Source organism: Hyperolius riggenbachi, chromosome 5, assembly GCF_040937935.1.
Source record: "Hyperolius riggenbachi isolate aHypRig1 chromosome 5, aHypRig1.pri, whole genome shotgun sequence".
Lineage (NCBI taxonomy): Eukaryota > Metazoa > Chordata > Amphibia > Anura > Hyperoliidae > Hyperolius > Hyperolius riggenbachi.
Genome location: NC_090650.1, coordinates 322,178,692 through 322,201,772, shown reverse-complemented (window position 1 = coordinate 322,201,772; position 23,081 = coordinate 322,178,692). Strand labels below are relative to the sequence as shown.

General features: G+C 46.0%; 1 protein-coding gene across 1 annotated transcript in view; it reads left to right on the top strand.

The window, feature by feature from the left end:
* The first annotated feature begins 225 nt into the window (after positions 1 to 225).
* Positions 226 to 23,081, top strand: part of LOC137518873 (NPC intracellular cholesterol transporter 1-like) — a 124,791-nt gene continuing 101,935 nt past the window's right edge. The window contains exon 1 of the mRNA XM_068237267.1: positions 226 to 395. Coding sequence (XP_068093368.1) covers positions 327 to 395 — 69 coding nt within the window. The 5' untranslated portion in view covers positions 226 to 326. The remainder of the gene's footprint in view (positions 396 to 23,081) is intronic.

The window sequence follows — 23,081 nt, the reverse complement described above, 5'->3', positions numbered from 1 at the left end:
CCAGAAGGATACACATTCTAAATAATTGTTGCACAAATAATAAATAAACCTGTATGAAAAACTACGGTCAAAGCTGTAGTCGTCTAATAAAGAACACGGTTCCTAATTATTTAAATCCCCTGACCCCTGGCAGACTGGCTGCTTGCCCGCTAGATGGCGCTGCGCACATGTGGAGACGGGAAGAGGCGGAGCGCTGTGGGCTGAGCCGAATGTAATCATCATCTAGTGACTACAGGCTCCCCGTGTTGTGGTGACTGGGGAGCGGCTTCCGGCGCTTACTAACGGAGAGGTCCTTGTGCTGCACTGAGAGCTCTTCCTGCTGGACAATGTGCGGCGCCAACCTTCCCCGTGTGCTGCTATTCTGCCTGCTGACAGCCCTGTACCTGCCTGCAGAGGTGAGCCGAGTCCTACTCACTCTATAACTTGTACTGTGCCTGTCACACTGTATGTAACATTGTCCCACTCATTCTGTATGAAGCAGTGCCAATGGTTAATTTGCTCTGGGAGACATCTCAAGCTCACTCCAACCTGAATTATCGCAAATTCTTTCTGTTTTAAGAAAGCAAACTTTTTTGTTGTTGTCTTTCTGTATATAACAGTGTCCCACTCATTCTGTATATAGCGGCGTCCCACTCATTCTGTATATAGCAGTGTCCCACTCATTCTGTATATAGCAGTGTCCCACTCATTCTGTATATAGCGGTGTCCCACTCATTCTGTATATAGCGGTGTCCCACTCATTCTGTATGTGGCCTTGTCCCACTCATTCTGTATATGGCCTTGACCCACTCATTCTGTATATGGCCTTGTCCCACTCATTCTGTATATAGCAGTGTCCCACTCATTCTGTATATAGCAGTGTCCCACTCATTCTGTATATAGCAGTGTCCCACTCATTCTGTATATAGCAGTGTCCCACTCATTCTGTATATAGCAGTGTCCCACTCATTCTGTATATAGCAGTGTCCCACTCATTCTGTATATAGCAGTGTCCCACTCATTCTGTATATAGCGGTGTCCCACTCATTCTGTATATAGCGGTGTCCCACTCATTCTGTATGTGGCCTTGTCCCACTCATTCTGTATATGGCCTTGACCCACTCATTCTGTATATGGCCTTGTCCCACTCATTCTGTATATAGCAGTGTCCCACTCATTCTGTATATAGCAGTGTCCCACTCATTCTGTATATAGCAGTGTCCCACTCATTCTGTATATAGCAGTGTCCCACTCATTCTGTATATAGCAGTGTCCCACTCATTCTGTATATAGCAGTGTCCCACTCATTCTGTATATAGCGGTGTCCCACTCATTCTGTATATAGCGGTGTCCCACTCATTCTGTATGTGGCAGTGTCTCACTCATTCTGTATATAGCAGTGTCCCACTCATTCTGTATGTGGCAGTGTCCCACTCATTCTGTATGTGGCAGTGTCCCACTCATTCTGTATGTGGCAGTGTCCCACTCATTCTGTATGTGGCAGTGTCCCACTCATTCTGTATGTGGCGGTGTCCCACTCATTCTGTATGTGGCGGTGTCCCACTCATTCTGTATGTGGCGGTGTCCCACTCATTCTGTATGTGGCGGTGTCCCACTCATTCTGTATGTGGCATTGTCCCACTCATTCTGTATGTGGCATTGTCCCACTCATTCTGTATGTGGCATTGTCCCACTCATTCTGTATGTGGCATTGTCCCACTCATTCTGTATGTGGCATTGTCCCACTCATTCTGTATGTGGCATTGTCCCACTCATTCTGTATGTGGCATTGTCCCACTCATTCTGTATGTGGCATTGTCCCACTCATTCTGTATGTGGCATTGTCCCACTCATTCTGTATGTGGCATTGTCCCACTCATTCTGTATGTGGCATTGTCCCACTCATTCTGTATGTGGCATTGTCCCACTCATTCTGTATGTGGCATTGTCCCACTCATTCTGTATGTGGCATTGTCCCACTTATTCTGTATATAGCATTGTCCCACTTATTCTGTATATAGTAGTGTCCCACTCATTCTGTATATAGCATTGTCCCACTTATTATGTATATAGCAGTGTCCCAGTCATGCTGTATTTGGCATTGCCCCACATGTTCTGGTTGAACCTCTCTCTCACACATTCTATTTGTACCAATGTCCCTGTGACACTGTATGTGGCATTGTCCTGGTCACACTGTATGTGGCATTGTCACAGTTACCCCTTTACTCATTCTGTATGTAACCGTGTCTCACTCATTCTGTATGTAACAGTGTCCCACTCATCCTGTGTGTGGCATTGTTCCACTCATTATGTACCAGTATGTGGCAGTGTCCCACTAATTCTGTATGTGGCATTGTTCCTCTCATTCTGTATATGGCATTGTCCCGCTCATTCTGTATAAAGCATTGTCCCACTCATTCTGTATAAAGCATTGTCCCACTCATTATGTATATAAGTGTCCCACTCATTCTGTATATAGTAGTGTCCCACTCATTCTGTATATAGCATTGTCCCACTTATTATGTATATAGCAGTGTCCCAGTCATGCTGTATTTGGCATTGCCCCACATGTTCTGGTTGAACCTCTCTCTCACACATTCTATTTGTACCAATGTCCCTGTGACACTGTATGTGACATTGTCCTGGTCACACTGTATGTGGCATTGTCACAGTTACCTCGTTACTCATTCTGTATGTAACCGTGTCCCACTCATTCTGTATGTGGCATTGTCCCACTCATTCTGTATGTGGCATTGTCCCACTCATTCTGTATGTGGCATTGTCCCACTCATTCTGTATGTGACATTGTCCCACTCATTCTGTATGTGGCATTGTCCCACTCATTCTGTATGTGGCATTGTCCCACTCATTCTGTATGTGGCATTGTCCCACTCATTCTGTATATAGCATTGTCCCACTTATTCTGTATATAGTAGTGTCCCACTCATTCTGTATATAGCATTGTCCCACTTATTATGTATATAGCAGTGTCCCAGTCATGCTGTATTTGGCATTGCCCCACATGTTCTGGTTGAACCTCTCTCTCACACATTCTATTTGTACCAATGTCCCTGTGACACTGTATGTGGCATTGTCCTGGTCACACTGTATGTGGCATTGTCACAGTTACCCCTTTACTCATTCTGTATGTAACCGTGTCTCACTCATTCTGTATGTAACAGTGTCCCACTCATCCTGTATGTGGCATTGTTCCACTCATTATGTACCAGTATGTGGCAGTGTCCCACTAATTCTGTATGTGGCATTGTTCCTCTCATTCTGTATATGGCATTGTCCCGCTCATTCTGTATAAAGCATTGTCCCACTCATTCTGTATAAAGCATTGTCCCACTCATTATGTATATAAGTGTCCCACTCATTCTGTATATAGTAGTGTCCCACTCATTCTGTATATAGCATTGTCCCACTTATTATGTATATAGCAGTGTCCCAGTCATGCTGTATTTGGCATTGCCCCACATGTTCTGGTTGAACCTCTCTCTCACACATTCTATTTGTACCAATGTCCCTGTGACACTGTATGTGACATTGTCCTGGTCACACTGTATGTGGCATTGTCACAGTTACCTCGTTACTCATTCTGTATGTAACCGTGTCCCACTCATTCTGTATGTGGCATTGTCCCACTCATTCTGTATGTGGCATTGTCCCACTCATTCTGTATGTGGCATTGTCCCACTCATTCTGTATGTGACATTGTCCCACTCATTCTGTATGTGGCATTGTCCCACTCATTCTGTATGTGGCATTGTCCCACTCATTCTGTATGTGGCATTGTCCCACTCATTCTGTATGTGGCATTGTCCCACTCATTCTGTATGTGGCATTGTCCCACTCATTCTGTATGTGGCATTGTCCCACTCATTCTGTATGTGGCATTGTCCCACTCATTCTGTATGTGGCATTGTCCCACTCATTCTGTATGTGGCATTGTCCCACTCATTCTGTATGTGGCATTGTCCCACTCATTCTGTATGTGACATTGTCCCACTCATTCTGTATGTGACATTGTCCCACTCATTCTGTATGTGGCATTGTCCCGCTCATTCTGTATGTGGCATTGTCCCGCTCATTCTGTATGTGGCATTGTCCCACTCATTATGTACCGGTATGTGGCATTGTCCCGCTCATTCTGTATGTGGCATTGTCCCGCTCATTCTGTATGTGGCATTGTCCCGCTCATTCTGTATGTGGCATTGTCCCACTCATTCTGTATGTGGCATTGTCCCACTCATTCTGTATGTGGCATTGTCCCACTCATTCTGTATGTGGCATTGTCCCACTCATTCTGTATGTGGCATTGTCCCACTTATTCTGTATATAGCATTGTCCCACTTATTATGTATATAGCAGTGTCCCAGTCATGCTGTATTTGGCATTGCCCCACATGTTCTGGTTGAACCTCTCTCTCACACATTCTATTTGTACCAATGTCCTTGTGACACTGTATGTGGCATTGTCCTGGTCACACTGTATGTGGCATTGTCACAGTTACCCCTTTACTCATTCTGTATGTAACCGTGTCCCACTCATTCTGTATGTAACAGTGTCCCACTCATCCTGTATGTGGCATTGTTCCACTCATTATGTACCAGTATGTGGCAGTGTCCCACTAATTCTGTATGTGGCATTGTTCCTCTCATTCTGTATATGGCATTGTCCCGCTCATTCTGTATAAAGCATTGTCCCGCTCATTCTGTATAAAGCATTGTCCCACTCATTCTGTATAAAGCATTGTCCCACTCATTCTGTATAAAGCATTGTCCCACTCATTCTGTATATAAGTGTCCCACTCATTCTGTATATAGCATTGTCCCACTTATTCTGTATATAGTAGTGTCCCACTCATTCTGTATATAGCATTGTCCCACTTATTATGTGTATAGCAGAGTCCCAGTCATGCTGTATTTGGCATTGCCCCACATGTTCTGGTTGAACCTCTCTCTCACACATTCTATTTGTACCAATGTCCCTGTGACACTGTATGTGGCATTGTCCTGGTCACACTGTATGTGGCATTGTCACAGTTACCCCGTTACTCATTCTGTATGTAACCGTGTCCCACTCATTCTGTATGTGGCATTGTCCCACTCATTCTGTATGTGGCATTGTCCCACTCATTCTGTATGTGGCATTGTCCCACTCATTCTGTATGTGGCATTGTCCCACTCATTCTGTATGTGACATTGTCCCACTCATTCTGTATGTGACATTGTCCCGCTCATTCTGTATGTGGCATTGTCCCGCTCATTCTGTATGTGGCATTGTCCCACTCATTATGTACCGGTATGTGGCATTGTCCCGCTCATTCTGTATGAAGCAGTGTCAATGGTTAATTTGCATATATTCAGCAATGTGGCAGTGTCTCACTCATTCTGTATGTGGCAGTGTCTCACTCATTCTGTATGTGGCAGTGTCTCACTCATTCTGTATGTGGCAGTGTCTCACTCATTCTGTATGTGGCATTGTCCCACTCATTCTGTATGTGGCATTGTCCCACTTATTCTGTATATAGCATTGTCCCACTTATTATGTATATAGCAGTGTCCCAGTCATGCTGTATTTGGCATTGCCCCACATGTTCTGGTTGAACCTCTCTCTCACACATTCTATTTGTACCAATGTCCTTGTGACACTGTATGTGGCATTGTCCTGGTCACACTGTATGTGGCATTGTCACAGTTACCCCTTTACTCATTCTGTATGTAACCGTGTCCCACTCATTCTGTATGTAACAGTGTCCCACTCATCCTGTATGTGGCATTGTTCCACTCATTATGTACCAGTATGTGGCAGTGTCCCACTAATTCTGTATGTGGCATTGTTCCTCTCATTCTGTATATGGCATTGTCCCGCTCATTCTGTATAAAGCATTGTCCCGCTCATTCTGTATAAAGCATTGTCCCACTCATTCTGTATAAAGCATTGTCCCACTCATTCTGTATAAAGCATTGTCCCACTCATTCTGTATATAAGTGTCCCACTCATTCTGTATATAGCATTGTCCCACTTATTCTGTATATAGTAGTGTCCCACTCATTCTGTATATAGCATTGTCCCACTTATTATGTGTATAGCAGAGTCCCAGTCATGCTGTATTTGGCATTGCCCCACATGTTCTGGTTGAACCTCTCTCTCACACATTCTATTTGTACCAATGTCCCTGTGACACTGTATGTGGCATTGTCCTGGTCACACTGTATGTGGCATTGTCACAGTTACCCCGTTACTCATTCTGTATGTAACCGTGTCCCACTCATTCTGTATGTGGCATTGTCCCACTCATTCTGTATGTGGCATTGTCCCACTCATTCTGTATGTGGCATTGTCCCACTCATTCTGTATGTGGCATTGTCCCACTCATTCTGTATGTGACATTGTCCCACTCATTCTGTATGTGACATTGTCCCGCTCATTCTGTATGTGGCATTGTCCCGCTCATTCTGTATGTGGCATTGTCCCACTCATTATGTACCGGTATGTGGCATTGTCCCGCTCATTCTGTATGAAGCAGTGTCAATGGTTAATTTGCATATATTCAGCAATGTGGCAGTGTCTCACTCATTCTGTATGTGGCAGTGTCTCACTCATTCTGTATGTGGCAGTGTCTCACTCATTCTGTATGTGGCAGTGTCTCACTCATTCTGTATGTGGCAGTGTCCCACTCATTCTGTATGTGGCAGTGTCCCACTCATTCTGTATGTGGCAGTGTCCCACTCATTCTGTATGTGGCAGTGTCCCACTCATTCTGTATGTGGCAGTGTCCCACTCATTCTGTATGTGGCAGTGTCCCACTCATTCTGTATGTGGCAGTGTCTCACTCATTCTGTATGTGGCAGTGTCTCACTCATTCTGTATGTGGCAGTGTCTCACTCATTCTGTATGTGGCAGTGTCCCACTCATTCTGTATGTGGCAGTGTCCCGCTCATTCTGTATGTGGCATTGTCCCGCTCATTCTGTATGTGGCATTGTCCCACTCATTATGTACCGGTATGTGGCATTGTCCCGCTCATTCTGTATGAAGCAGTGTCAATGGTTAATTTGCATATATTCAGCAATGTGGCAGTGTCACACTCCTTCTGTATTTGCATATATTCAGCAGTGTTGCTCTGGGAGACATCTTGAGCTCACTCCAACCTGAATTATCGCAAATTCTTTCTGTTTTAGGAAAGCAAACTTTTGTTTTTCTTAACATCTTAGTAAGGGGGCTTTTAGGACCATTGTAGTCCCTTACACACCCCAATGAGTTCTGGGTCTCCATGAGCTTGCTGGTTAGTCTGTGCCTCTCGGATTTACAAGCCCTACTCCATAGAGCCAAATTAATCCATGCCATGTACTGATGAGGATCAAACAATCCGAAACAGTCTGTATGCATGTTGGATTATTATGGCTCTGTACTTATTAACAAGCTGACACATCATTGCATTCCAGCGGTTCTGGAGGTGTGTTTAGCTTCTAAGGGTACAATGGTTAATTTGCATATATTCAGCAGTGGTGCCTGGGAGACATCTTGAGCTCACTCCAACCTGAATTATCGCAAATTCTTTCTGTTTTAGGAAAGCAAACTTTTGTTTTTCTTAACTCCTTCTGTATGTGGCAGTGTCACACTCATTCTGTATGTGGCAGTGTCACACTCATTCTGTATGTGGCAGTGTCACACTCATTCTGTATGTGGCAGTGTCACACTCATTCTGTATGTGGCAGTGTCACACTCATTCTGTATGTGGCAGTGTCACACTCATTCTGTATGTGGCAGTGTCACACTCATTCTGTATGTGGCAGTGTCACACTCATTCTGTATGTGGCAGTGTCTCACTCATTCTGTATGTGGCAGTGTCTCACTCATTCTGTATGTGGCAGTGTCACACTCATTCTGTATGTGGCAGTGTCACACTCATTCTGTATGTGGCAGTGTGGCAGTGTCACAGTGTTCCCGAAGAATCGCACTCCTGACCTGCCGGTAATCAAGAAAAATTTTCCACCTGGACCAATCAACTGAAACGACCGATGTCAGATGGAAATCAGTTGATCAGTCAACATTTGCATTAACGATTTCACAGCAGATTTGATCACAGTGATCGCATCTGCTGTATATCAACGGGAAGTTGAGCTAGTGAATGGCTACCTTTAAATCAATAGGCTAGTTCTCACTTGAATGCGTTTTTTTTTCACATGCAGAAAAACAACTGACAGCAAAGCAAAACTGTCAGACAACTCCTGCAGAAAACTAATAGACAAGGGTGGATCCAGCCTAAGTAGATCAGCATGAATTATGTTTCGTTCATGTATCTTTTTTTAAGATAAATGGCCTAATTATTTAGATTATTTTCTGCTCGCAGACAAAGGGTGAAACATACACAACATACCATCAATACTTTCGGTGGGTTGCACTGTATATGTGTTTGTCAGATGGCAGGATGCAATGATTTATGATCAGACAACATTTCCACATGTACAGGACACTAAGGTTACTTTTACACTATATATGCTGCATTGTGCATCCTGAAAAAAAGGATTGCAATGCAACAGTCATGTAAAGTCACTTATTAGCCTGCTGCTGCGATACGATCTGTACAGTGCAGCATAGAGTCCATAGACTATAGGCTTGTTGCATATGCGCCACTCTGTAACTCGCTGTATGCTGCATGTTATTCCGTCGCAAATCGTTGCACCACACAATTACCAGTGTGAAAGGCCCGTCCATTGCGTTGAGGTGCGACAGACGGGCCTTGTACTTGTGCGGTGCATTGATTTCTGATGGAATAACATGCAGCATACAGCGTGTTACAGGGCAGCGACACATACGCCACAAGCTTAAAGTGTACCAGAGACTAGAAGCGTCTCTGGTACATTACTTACCTGGGGCTTCCTTAAGCGCAGTTCGCTTCCAGGGATAGGAACGTGCCTAGCCCGGGCCGCGCATGTGTGATGGAGCACGACTCGACAAGGCTTTCGGGGACAATGCGGGTGTCAGGAGTCATCCAGGGAGACGGCGAGGGACGAGCAGCCCTAACTGGGCTTAAGGAAGCCCCAGGTAAGTACGGAACCTGAGACTCTTCTCGTCTCACTTTAAAGTCTATTACCACTATGCTGCACTGTAGGGTGAATGTCTCACTGGCAAAAAATCCAACCCACCTTTCTGATGAATTGGTCCTCTTTTCCAAAGTTACTGTCCAATAATACTGTTAAAGCGGACCAGAGCTCTGAACTTCCTCTCTAAAAGATATGCGACAGCATCATAACATTTAAAGAAAAACATTTCTTTGTTACAGCTGATACAAATCCTGCAGTAAATCTGCAGAGTCTTCTTCCTGCTTTCATGGAAGGAGACCTAGGGTTAACATCCCATGTTTACAAATTAGCTGCTCTACCAAGGCCCCAGCTGACACAGCTGAAAAATCAAATTACAGTTATGATTAGTCACAGTTGAGGGGGACTTAGACTGGCTAAACTCTCTAAATACATATAGGGCTTGAATCACAAACCCGTGCTAACTGTTAGCAGGGGAAGTGCCGCTCGCAGACATTTGCGCGTGCAAAGTCCCGCGATCGCGGACATTTGCGCATGATAACGCAGACTTTTGCACGCGATCGGCCGCCGATCTGTTCCTTCTGTCCTATGCAAGGGTTCAGTCCACTTTAAGAATTATTTGTTTTTGTTTTTTGGGGTATTAATTGATCAACATAAAGATAGTCTCACATTTTTCAACTTCCAGACAGAATGGAAACGCAAACACATCATTGAACAATTATGCTGTAAAAATATACATCCAATTTTAACTTTAATTCGGCTGAGTGAGGCCCAGTTCACATGGACGTTAAAGAGGAGCTGTTAGGTATAAGGTCTCAGAGAAAATAAACACATATATCAGTAGCTAAAGATTGGCTGTACTTACATTACATATGCATTTCACTGTCCACGTTTGTACTTCACAGAATTTTTATATAGTATATGCAGAGATTGATGCTCCTGACAGCTCATGGCAGGTTCCATGTTTTTCTGACTTCTATGAAGCCAATTGTGTCGTCATGTCCTGCCTGCTTCCTGATCACAGAAAAGCTCGTACTGAATAACACAGTGTGCAGTGAATATTAATTAGCCATGTGGCTAGGAACAATAGCTGACTCCTTGTCAGGGGCCTGAACGGAGAAACAGGGTTTGACCACAGTTTGCAGTATACAGACACTGGAACCAGGAATTAAGGTGCAAAAATAATGTTTTATTGCAAATGCAATAATGCAAGCATACATACAAGCGTGAATGTAAATACCATACCCTATATGCACAGCACACAATATATACACAAATAACCCGGGAAGCAGTGACAAAATATAACCCCTAACTATCTAACTATCTATTTACAAACGGTGTGCACGAGATATATATGTACAAGCAATTATATACAACAACGCGGTATCAAAAGGAGCAGGCAAAGACAGGTCAAAACGGAATAAAGTCAGCAACAGGTAATCAGATACATACAAGGTACAGAGGGGTAAGCATAAGCAGAGTCAGGACAAGCAGAGGTTCAGTAGCAGATAAACAGATCACAGGGCAGGGTACAAGAAACCAGGTATCAGGAACAGGGGTGACCAGATACTCAGACCTGTAACAAGGAAGTTCTGGCAATGACTTGCAGGAAGAGGCAGACTTATATAGTCCATGTAATAGGAAGCATCTGGTGGTAATTGCTCAGAGACACATTAGAGGCCTCTGCAGGCCATACAAAGAACTGCAAGTCCTTAAATGTAATGATAAGCCACCTGCTGGTGGATAGTGGAAGTCCAGGGCAGTCCAACTCAATACCACCACCAGCAGGCAGGAGATGATACAGTATGAATCGTAACACTCCTGCAGTGTACTCTGCCCGGAGATTTATCAGTGCTACGCGCTGGACTGATTACAAGCTGCTGTAACGTCTCATTAGCAGCCGAGGGGAGGGCCCCAGAATGCTTTGCAGTATAGTATGCGGCTTGCGTCCTGCTTGGGTCTAACAGCTTTGCTGATAAGCACACATCAAAGGTAAGAGAGATTTTTATCTTTACTAATGCCTTTTTGGCTTCCTTCTAAACTGTTTAACACAGGAGAATAGAGGTTTAAATTAGCTTCTGCAGCCTGACAGTTACTCTTTAAATGCCATGTTTGTCGCTCAAGCACTGTCCATTTAAATAAATGGATAGCGCTTTTTAAACGTCCGCACAAACTCTGCACTCTGTCACATAGTCTTGTTTCGTCCTGGATGCTACGGATTCAAAAACGCAACGCCACTAACGAACAAAGTGCTGCCAAGCACTTTCTGCTCACTTCAATATGTGAAGGAGAGAGAAGAGGCACTGCTCCTGCTGGGGTTATATTTAGTCAGTGGTTAGCACAGACATAGACATGCAGTGGGGGTGACAGCCATATTGCGTATACAACGCTTCTTCAGAGGCTACCAGTTCTGCCTTTCTGAGAGCACGCTCCTGCGGCTACATATCCGGTTAAGATCCTGTGCCATATCCTAGCTGCATCTGGAGCCAGTGCTTTTGATCCTCTACTGCTTTCTGCTCACTTGCAAGGAAGCTTTTGGCATCAGCTAAACAGGACGTGCCCGAGGGCTTGTATGAACCAGCCCTTATTAAGGTAGATGTTTTGTTGGATGTTCAGACTGCAGAAAGATGAGATTAATTTGTGTGGGTCTAGCATTGGTATAGGTTCTCATGGCATCTGACAGGTGGTTTATTGCCTTTTAGGCCCCGTTCACACTGCACGCGTTTCCAGCCGCGTTTTGGAAACTCGTGCAGGTGGCCGACACGCACGACATCAGACATTGCATAGAGTGCAATGTCTGATGTTTACACTGCATGCGTTCCGGACCTGTGCGGCCTGGGAACGCATGCTGCACGCATTTTTTGTAAAAACGCGTGGCTGTCCCATTCACTTTTCAGTGATGGGATCAGCCACGCAACGCACACAAACGCGGATGGCGTGCGTTCGTACGCGTTGCGGTCCGCACGTGTACCGCACGCATGGCCATCCGCGTTTGTGATGTGAACGGGGCCCTGCGTGGCTCTTCGTAGTGTTCCTGTGCAGCTATACCAGTGGAACCCAGTCTAGGCTGACAATTTTGAAGCATGGTAACTTAACAGGTGCTCAACACCAGATATCTATCATCCACAACTGCTCATGCGAATTCCCACACTCTTCTGCACTGGAAAGACTGTAGGCTGCTGTGGATCGATGGTTATTGTGTATACTGTGCAGTTCAGTCATCTGTCTTTCCCAACCCTTACATTTCATGTCTTCATAGCATTACCTGACTGTTCTGCTTCATTCGTTTCTTTGTGGGTCAGCCAGATTTACATCTGTGTATAAACCTATTGACTTTAGTTTACAAAAAAGTCTTTGTTCTTTATACCAATACATATTCTATAAAAAGCTTAACATAAAACATACAGCAAGCAATAAATATGAAGAATTACTTAACCAGGAGTTCTGATGTGAGGGCTATTTAACCACTTGCCGACCGCCCACAGCCCATGGGCGGCGGCAAAGTGGACGCCTAAAGGACCGCAATACGCCTTCAGGCGGCGCGTCCTTTAGGCATGCCGGGGGAGCGATCGCGTCATTGATGACGCGCGCTTCCCCCGGCAACTGGCTCCGCCCACCCGCCGTAACATCCCGCCGGCCATACGGAAGCGCCGGCGGGATGTTAACCCCGCGATCGCCGCTACAAAGTGTATAATACACTTTGTAATGTATACAAAGTGTATTATACAGGCTGCCTCCTGCCCTGGTGATCCCAGTGTCCGAGGGACCACCAGGGCAGGCTGCAGCCACCCTAGTCTGCACCCAAACACACTGATCTGCCCCCCCCCGCCCACTGATCGCCCACAGCACCCCTCAGACCCCCCCCTGCCCACCCCCCAGACCCCTGTTTGCACCCAATCACCCCCCTAATAACCCATCAATCACTCCCTGTCACTATCTGTCAACGCTATTTTTTTTTTTTATCCCCCCCCCTGCCCCCTGCCCCCTCCTGATCACCCCCCCACCCCTCAGATTCTCCCCAGACCCCCCCCCCCCCAGACCCCCCCCCCTGTGTACTGTATGCATCTATCTTCCCTGATAACCTGTCAATCACCCGTCAATCACCCATCAATCACCCATCAATCACCCCCTGTCACTGCCACCCAACAATCAGCCCCTAACCTGCCCCTTGCGGGCAATCTGATCACCCACCCACACCAATAGATCGCCCGCAGATCCGACATCAGATCACCACCCAAGCGCAGTGTTTCCATCTATTCTCTCCTCTAAACACCCACTAATTACCCATCAATCACCCATCAATCACCCCCTATCACCACCTGTCACTTTTACCTATCAGATCAGACCCTAATCTGCCCCTTGCGGGCACCCAATCACCCGCCAACACGCTCAGATTGCCCTCTGACCCCCCCTTATCAATTCGCCAGTGCATTAATTACATCTGTTCTTCCCTGTAATAACCCACTGATCACCTGTCAATCACCTGCCAATCACCTATCACCCATCAATCACCCCCTGTCACTGCCACCCATCAATCAGCCCCTAACCTGCCCCTTGCGGGCAATCTGATCACCCACCCACACCATTAGATCGCCCGCAAACCCGCCGTCAGATTACCTCCCAAATGTATTGTTTACATCTGTTATCTTCTCTAAACACCCACTAATTACCCATCAATCACCCATCAATCACCCCCTATCACCACCTGTCACTGTTACCTATCAGATCAGACCCTAAGCTGCCCCTTGCGGGCACCCAATCACCCGCCCACACGCTCAGATTGCCCTCAGACCCCCCCCCCCCACCTTATCAATTCACCAGTGCATTAATTACATCTGTCCTTCCCTGTAATAACCCACTGATCACCTGTCAATCACCTGCCAATCACCTATCACCCATCAATCACCCCCTGTCACTACCACCCAACAATCAGCCCCTAACCCGCCCTTGCAGGCAAACTGATCACCCACCCACACCAATAGATCGCCCGCAGATCCGACATCAGATCACCACCCAAGCGCAGTGTTTCCATCTATTCTCTCCTCTAAACACCCACTAATTACCCATCAATCACCCCCTATCACCACCTGTCACTGTTACCCATCAGATCAGACCCTAATCTGCCCCTTGCGGGCACCCAATCACCCGCCTACACGCTCAGATTGCCCTCAGACCCCCCCTTATCAATTCGCCAGGGCATTATTTACATCTGTCCTTCCCTGTAATAACCCACTGATCACCTGTCAATCACCTGTCAATCACCCCCTGTCACTGCCACCCATCAATCACCCCTGTCACTGCCACCCATCAATCAGCCCCTAACCTGCCCCTTGCGGGCAAACTGATCACCCACCCACACCAATAGATCGCCCGCAGATCCGACATCAGATCACCACCCAAGCGCAGTGTTTCCATCTATTCTCTCCTCTAAACACCCACTAATTACCCATCAATCACCCCCTATCACCACCTGTCACTGTTACCCATCAGATCAGACCCTAATCTGCCCCTTGCGGGCACCCAATCACCCGCCTACACGCTCAGATTGCCCTCAGACCCCCCCTTATCAATTCGCCAGGGCATTATTTACATCTGTCCTTCCCTGTAATAACCCACTGATCACCTGTCAATCACCTGTCAATCACCCATCAATCACCCCCTGTCACTGCCACCCATCAATCACCCGCTGTCACTGCCACCCATCAATCAGCCCCTAACCTGCCCCTTGCGGGCAATCTGATCACCCACCCACACCAATAGATCGCCCGCAGATCCGACGTCCGATCACCTCCCAAGTGCAGTGTTCACATCTGTTCTCTACCCTAAACACCCACTAATTACCCATCAATCACCCCCTGTCACTGCTACCTATCAGATTAGACCCCTATCTGCCCCTAGGGCACTCAATCACCCGCCCACACCCTCAGAATGCCCTCAGACCCCAGCCCTGATCACCTCGCCAGTGCATTGCTTGCATCTATTCCCCCCTCTAATCACACCTTGAGACACCCATCAATCACCTCCTGTCACCCCCTAGCACACCTACCCATCAGATCAGGCCCTAATTTGCCCCGTGTGGGCTCCTGATCACTCGGCCAAACCCTCAGATCCCCCTCAGACCCCCTTCCGATCACCTCCCCAGTGCATTGATTGCATCTATTTTCCCCTCTAACCACCCCCTGAGACACCCATCAATCACCTCCTGTCACCCCCCTAGCACTCCTATCCATCAGATCAGGCCCAATACAACCTGTCATCTAAAAGGCCACCCTGCTTATGACCGGTTCCACAAAATTCGCCCCCTCATAGACCACCTGTCATCAAAATTTGCAGATGCTTATACCCCTGAACAGTCATTTTGAGACATTTGGTTTCCAGACTACTCACGGTTTTGGGCCCGTAAAATGCCAGGGCGGTATAGGAACCCCACAAGTGACACCATTTTAGAAAAAAAGACACCCCAAGGTATTCTGTTAGGTGTATGACGAGTTCATAGAAGATTTTATTTTTTGTCAAAAGTTAGCGGAAATTGATTTTTATTGGGTTTTTTTCACAAAGTGTCATTTTTCACTAACTTGTGACAAAAAATAAAATCTTCTATGAACTCGCCATACACCTAACGGAATACCTTGGGGTGTCTTCTTTCTAAAATGGGGTCACTTGTGGGGTTCCTATACTGCCCTGGCATTTTAGGGGCCCTAAACCGCGAGGAGTAGTCTAGAAAACAAATGCCTCAAAATGACCCGTGAATAGGACGTTGGGCCCCTTAGCGCACCTAGGCTGCAAAAAAGTGTCACACATGTGGTACCGCCGTACTCAGGAAAAGTAGTATAATGTGTTTTGGGGTGTATTTTTACACATACCCATGCTGGGTGGGAGAAATTTCTATGTAAATGGTCAATTGTGTGTAAAACAAATCAAACAATTGTCATTTACAGAGATATTTCTCCCACTTAGCATGGGTATGTGTAAAAATACACCCCAAAACACATTATACTACTTCTCCTGAGTACGGCGGTACCACATGTGTGGCACTTTTTTACACCCTAAGTACGCTAAGGGGCCCAAAGTCCAATGAGTACCTTTAGGATTTCACAGGTCATTTTGCGACATTTGGTTTCAAGACTACTCCTCACGGTTTAGGGCCCCTAAAATGCCAGGGCAGTATAGTAACCCCACAAATGACCCCATTCTAGAAAGAAGACACCCAAAGGTATTCCGTTAGGAGTATGGTGAGTTCATAGAAGATTTTATTTTTTGTCAAAAGTTAGCGGAAAATTGATTTTTATTGTTTTTTTCACAAAGTGTCATTTTCCACTAACTTTTGACAAAAAATAAAATCTTCTATGAACTCACCATACTCCTAACGGAATACCTTGGGGTGTCTTCTTTCTAAAATGGGGTCATTTGTGGGGTTCCTATACTGAACTGGCATTTTAGGGGCCCTAAACCGTGAGGAGTAGTCTGGAAATCAAATTCCGCAAAATGACCTGTGAAATCCTAAAGGTACTCATTGGACTTTGGGCCCTTTAGCGCAGTTAGGGTGCAAAAAAGTGCCACACATGTGGTATTGCCATACTCGGGAGAAGTAGTACAATGTGTTTTGGGGTGTATTTTTACACATACCCATGCTGGGTGGGAGAAATACCTCTGTAAATGACAATCTTTTGATTTTTTTACACACAATTGTCCATTTACAGAGTTATTTCTCCCACCCAGCATGGGTATGTGTAAAAATACACCCCAAAACACATTGTACTACTTCTCCCGAGTACTGCGATACCACATGTGTGGCACTTTTTTGCACCCTAAGTGCGCTAAAGGGCCCAAAGTCCAATGAGTACCTTTAGGATTTCACAGGTCATTTTGCGGAATTTGATTTCCAGACTACTCCTCACGGTTTAGGGCCCCTAAAATGCCAGGGCAGTATAGGAACCCCACAAATGACCCCATTTTAGAAAGAAGACACCCCAAGGTATTCCATTAGTAGTATGGTGAGTTTATAGAAGATTTTATTTTTTGTCACAAGTTAGTGGAAAATGACACTTTGTGAAAAAAAACAATAAAAATCAATTTTCCGCTAACTTTTGACAAAAAATAAAATCTTCTATGAACTCACCATACTCCTAACGGAATACCTTGGGGTGTCTTCTTTCTAAAATGGGGTCATTTGTGGGGTTCCTATACTGCCCTGGCATTTTAGGGGCCCTAAACCGTGAGGAGTAGTCTGGAAATCAAATTCCGCAAAATGACTTGTGAAATCCTAAAGGTACTCATTGGACTTTGGGCCCTTTAGCGCAGTTAGGGTGCAAAAAAGTGCCACACATGTGGTATCGCCGTACTCGGGAGAAGTAGTACAATGTGTTTTGGGGTGTATTTTTACACATACCCATGCTGGGTGGGAGAAATAACTCTGTAAATGGACAATTGTGTGTAGAACAAATGAAAAAATTGTCATTTACAGAGATATTTCTCCCACCCAGCATGGGTATGTGTAAAAATACACCCCAAAACACATTCTACTACTTCTCTTGAGTACGGCAATACCACATGTGTGGCCCTTTTTTGCAGCCTAACTGCGCTAAGGGGCCCAAAGTCCAATGAGCACCTTTAGGCTTTACAGGGGTGCTTACAAATTAGCACCCCCCAAAATGCGAGGACAGTAAACACACCCCACAAATGACCCCATTTTGGAAAGTAGACACTTCAAGGTATTCAGAGAGGGGCATGGTGAGTCCGTGGCAGATTTCATTTTTTCTTTTCGCAAGTTAGAAGAAATGGATTCTTTTTTTTTTTCTTTTTTTTTGTCACAAAGTGTCATTTTCCGCTTACTTGTGACAAAAAATAATATCTTCTATGAACTCACTATGCCTCTCAGTGAATACTTTGGGATGTCTTCTTTCCAAAATGGGGTCATTTGGGGGGTATTTATACTATCCTGGAATTCTAGCCCCTCATGAAACATGACAGGGGGTCAGAAAAGTCATAGATGCTTGAAAATGGCAAAATTCACTTTTTGCACCATAGTTTGTAAACGCTATAACTTTTACCCAAACCAATAAATATACACTGAATGGTTTTTTTTTTTATCAAAAACATGTTTGTCCACATTTTTCGCGCTGCATGTATACAGAAATTTTACTTTATTTGAAAATTGTCAGCACAGAAAGTTAAAAAAATCATTTTTTTGCCAAAATTCATGTCTTTTTTGATGAATATAATAAAAAGTAAAAATCGCAGGAGCAATCAAATAGCACCAAAAGAAAGCTTTATTAGTGACAAGAAAAGGAGCCAAAATTCATTTAGGTGGTAGGTTGTATGAGCGAGCAATAAACCGTGAAAGCTGCAGTGGTCTGAATGGAAAAAAAGTGGCCGGTCCTTAAGGGGTAGAAAGACTGTGGTCCTCAAGTGGTTAAGGCCTCTTTTCCATGGAAACAGGCCTCTTTTCCAGTTGAACAGTGTGCTCAGCAAGCAGTTACCAGGCAGCAGTGAGCAGTTACCAGGCAGCAGCGAGCAGTTGTGAGAGTTTGAGAGGCATTTCGCTGCCTATCAACTGTCTGTGGAAAAGAGGCCTAAAGGATGTCAGAGGCCTATTTATGAGCTGTTTTTGAATTTACCACTCCTGCCTCCAGTTTCTAAGCAACTAATTGGAGAAAATAATGTTTTTATTGATCTGATATTTTCACCTGGTATGTCCAGAAAGATGCTAACTTTGAGCAGCTATTTATAAAGTGGCAACATTTTTTCCTGGCTTAAGTGCCTCCACTTTAACAATGGCAAAGTAATTGGCATTGCATGATAGTCTATGATCACAGTGGTGCATTGCGGTTTGGCTTAACTGTCGCATTGTAACACGCCTTTCCACACTGCAATGCACCACCTATGTGCCGTTAACAGTGCGGTAAAATGGCATGTGGCATCTCAATGCAATGCATGCAGTGTGTTACCTCCAAAACATGGAACAGTGAAACATACTTTTCATTGACTGTATGCTTCACTGTGAAGTCTAATCAGACTTTAGTTGCAAGCTGCTTGATCCAGATTCTACTGCAGCCAAAAAGATTAGCAGGACTGACAGGCAACTGGTGTGGTTTAAGGCTGGTTTCACACCAGGACGTTACGTGGTCCCGCCAGCCAATCAGCGGCCGCTCCAAGAAGAAAACACTGCAAGTGCAGTGAATATTAAGTAGCCATGTGCCTGGCTACGTAGCAGCCTCTCCCCGCCTCCTCTCCGCCCCCAAAATAAAAAAAAACCACCCGTACTGAGCATGTGCAAACAGTCTAACGCGGCTTCGCCGCATGTAAAGTACTGCATGCAGTACGTTATCAGGACGTGCTGCGTTACAATGTAATGCAACGTGGGCACTGTGAACAGCCCATTGATTTTTCATTGCTGTGCGGTGGGGTGCGTTACAGGCTGCTCTAACGTGCGCCTGTAACGTCCCACTGTAAAACCAGCCTAAAGGACGACTGAACTGAGAAGTATATAGAGGCTGCCATATTAATTTCCTATTCAACAATACCAGTTACCAGTTGCCTGGCAGCCCTACTGATGTATTTTGCTGCAGTAGTGTCTGAATCACACCAGGAACAAGCATATGTCAGCTCTGACAATCATGTTTGAAACACCTGATCTACTGCATGCTTGTTCAGTGTCTATGGCTTAAAGTATTAGAGGCAGAGGATTGGCAGCATAGCCAGGCATTTCTTAAAGGGAACCAGAGATGAACGATTCACACAAAATAAACATATCAGTTGATAGCTTGTAAAGAATAAATGCTCTACCTGATAATTTCGCCACTCTGGTGTGCCTTTTTGAGGGTTTTTTTATCCATTATTGCTCCAGGAAATATCCAATATGGCCGCCGGCTCATACCTGTTCTGCTTCCGGGTTATGAATTGTTCTGGATGTGCTGTCTAGCCTCTGTATAGACAAGCAGGGCTGCTGCAGCCTTTCATCAGGTATTGTTTACCAAGATGGCGCCTGGATAGGTAGCCACGGCCACAGGGGCTCTGGCTAGTAACCACTTTTTTACTCACTTTCCCAGCCTGGTCCTCTGGTCTAGCCGCCTCCTGGCTCACCCAAGGGAAGCCCGACAAATTGAGATGTCTGGCAACTCCAGCACAAGCCCAGTCCCGACTTACTAAGCGGGGCGACTCCAATTCCAGCAGCGGCCATGAGAGCTCCAGCAGCGGCCATGTGCTCTTCCACCGGTACTCTTCCATCGCTCCTCTGCACTCTGCAGCAGCAGACCCCAGGACATCGGATCAGTGGCGGCTTGCAGTCCAATCTCGGCCGGTGACGCACGACTTAGGCTCCAGCGGCGGCTTCTCCGTACCACGTGGGAGAAGCTCCGACCCAATGGCGGCTCTGATCAGGACACCACCGCTACCCCCTCATGGCGCCGTTTTGGGGAGATCACTTCAGGTCATGCCACTCTACCGCCGACCGCCATCCAGGACACTCCGTCGCTCAGCCTCTTGCTGCACAACACTCCTGCTGCCGATGTGGGCCTGTGCTGGGGAGTTGGGGGCTGAGTAACGCCACCATCGGTGGCCTTGTTCTGCCGCTGACCGCGGGAGTCAACCTCACGCCGCCCGGCTTCACCATTGCAGCTGCTGCTGCAGCTCTCCAACCGTCCTTGTCGCCCTGCCGGCCAATTCACTGCGGGCCCGCTCATGGAGGTTGCAGCGGCGTTCCCATCGGGCCGGTCCCATGAATTTTTTTGCCTGCAAATGCCGCATGCCCTGGCACCCATGCCACCGATTCTGCCCCTGGCTGCTCTGATGGAGTCTGCACCAACACGGACCTTCTGCCTAGGAATGGGGTATGCAAGACCGGGACAGTTATTACCATCCCCCAGGGGACTCTTGGACTCACTGGCTACCACTTTTTTTTTTCTTTATTTTTTTTTTTCTTTTCCTATTATCTTTTTTATTTCTTTGACCTCTCTCTTCCATCTTCTTGTTCAATAGCATACTGCGGGGCGTCCAAATGTGCTGCAGAGCAGTTGAACACCACACAAAGATTGCGGCAGCTCCGCTCAACATAGCACCAGACGGTCCCCCTATATGACTACTATGTGTATTTTCATCTGTATTTTCACCTGCATTCTCATCTGTGTACTTGTTACTGTACCATCGCCAACCCTGTATGTGCCAAAAATAATTGCGGGTACAACCCCCGTTGTACTTGGCGAAATAAAGTATTCTGTATTCTGTATTTCATCTGTCTGCTTTCAATTATTATTCTGGAATGCTGTGTGGCTGCCTGTAGGAAGTGTCTCTCATAGAAATGAAACTGCATACAGTAGATAATGACTGGCTGCACACTGCACACAGATACACTTGTGTGTGTCAGAGCTTCTTTCTTGGCAGCAACAGCCCCTCCCATGTCAACAGCTCTGAGTATGAAATCTGAGCCAAGAGGGGGAAGGCTTGGGCTTGAAAAGACTCCACAGAAGAGTGACTCAGCTATAATGATTCCAGGTCAAACCTCGACTGAATAGTCAGTGGATTCTTATCACAGTTGATAACAGATTAGACTGAGAAGAATAAAGGTAGCCATACACTGGTCGATTTGCCATCAGATTCGACCAACAGATAGATCCCTCTCTGATCGAATCTGATCAGAGAGGGATCGTATGGCTACCTTTACTGCAAACAGATTGTGATTGTGGTGGTGGTGGTGGTGGTGGTGGTGCTGCCGCCGCTCCCCCCCGCCCGCATGCCCGCATACATTACCTGCTCCGCCGGCGCGACTCCAGTCCCCAGGTCTCCGCTGTCTTCTCCGCTCTGGTCTCCAGGTCCAGCATGCTTTACTTCTTCCTGCCTGGCAGGAGGAACTGAAGCATGCCGGAGACCAGCGCGGACACGGAGCAACGGTGACCGGGGGTAGTCGCGCCGGCGGAGCAGGTAATGTATTGCCGCTCTATTGCGTCGGTCATCGGGCACTCGAACGCCGCTTGCGACGCGCTCCCTACCCGCGGGCAATCGCCGGTAATTTTCCGCATGGAGCAATCGACTGGATCGGACGAAATGGATCGAAATTCGGCGTGTAGCGCGAACGATTGGCAGCAGATTCGATCCCAGTGATCGAATCTGCTGTCGAAACTGCGGCAAATCGGGCCAGTGTATGGCCAGCTTAAAACTAAAAGCAGGGTAGGTGTTTACTGTCATGTTTCCACTGATAAATGTAATAAAATACATGAGGGTGCTTCGTCTCTGGTTCTCTTTTAAAGGAAAGAAATATGGCAGCCTCCATATCCCTCTCAGTTCAGATGTCTTTTAAAGTCACTGATGCAATGAACAGCAGCCCTCCTTACCTACCTACTGACAATCAAGAACAGCAATATCCTAATTGCGTCAAATGTGTGTTTTTATTTTGATGAGCTTTAAAGCTGTATACAGCCATTAACAGTAGATAAAAGTGGAGCCAAGGAAATTGGTCTCCACCTATTATTGTTATTCTGTCCCTGGATCTCTGTGCTGGTGTATACACAGATGAATGGTTAATACTGTACTGTATAAGGGATTGTGCTCGGCTCACACTAGGTACACTGCTGCTTTGCAGAATAGAAGTTGGCAAGTTGCATGTACTGTGCGTAATGCACAAACCCAGCCAACACAATTTTGCACTGCCATGGAACCTTGGAGTGGTAATACATATCTGCACGGTATAGATATACTGCCACTTTGTTCAACTGTGAAAAGTATGAGGTTTATTGCTACTTCCCCTGAGCTCCAGATAACATGGGGTATTTATACACACAGATGATGATTGCACAGCTTAATCATAAAGATCAGGTGTTAGGTGACCGTTATCATATCCTATGTTTGTAGGTACTTCTGGTGCCTGTCACCCTTGACTTCCTCATCTATGAGACTGGTATCCATCCCTAATACTCAACAACAAAAATAGTTTTAAGTACATAACTAGAATCTAGGATGTTTCTAGCTGTCCCACCAAAATAATCAGTAATTGCTTTGTGATCCGCCATGATGGATTGTAAAACGACAAGCGGTGAATGAGATTATTTTGTTCCTTTGCA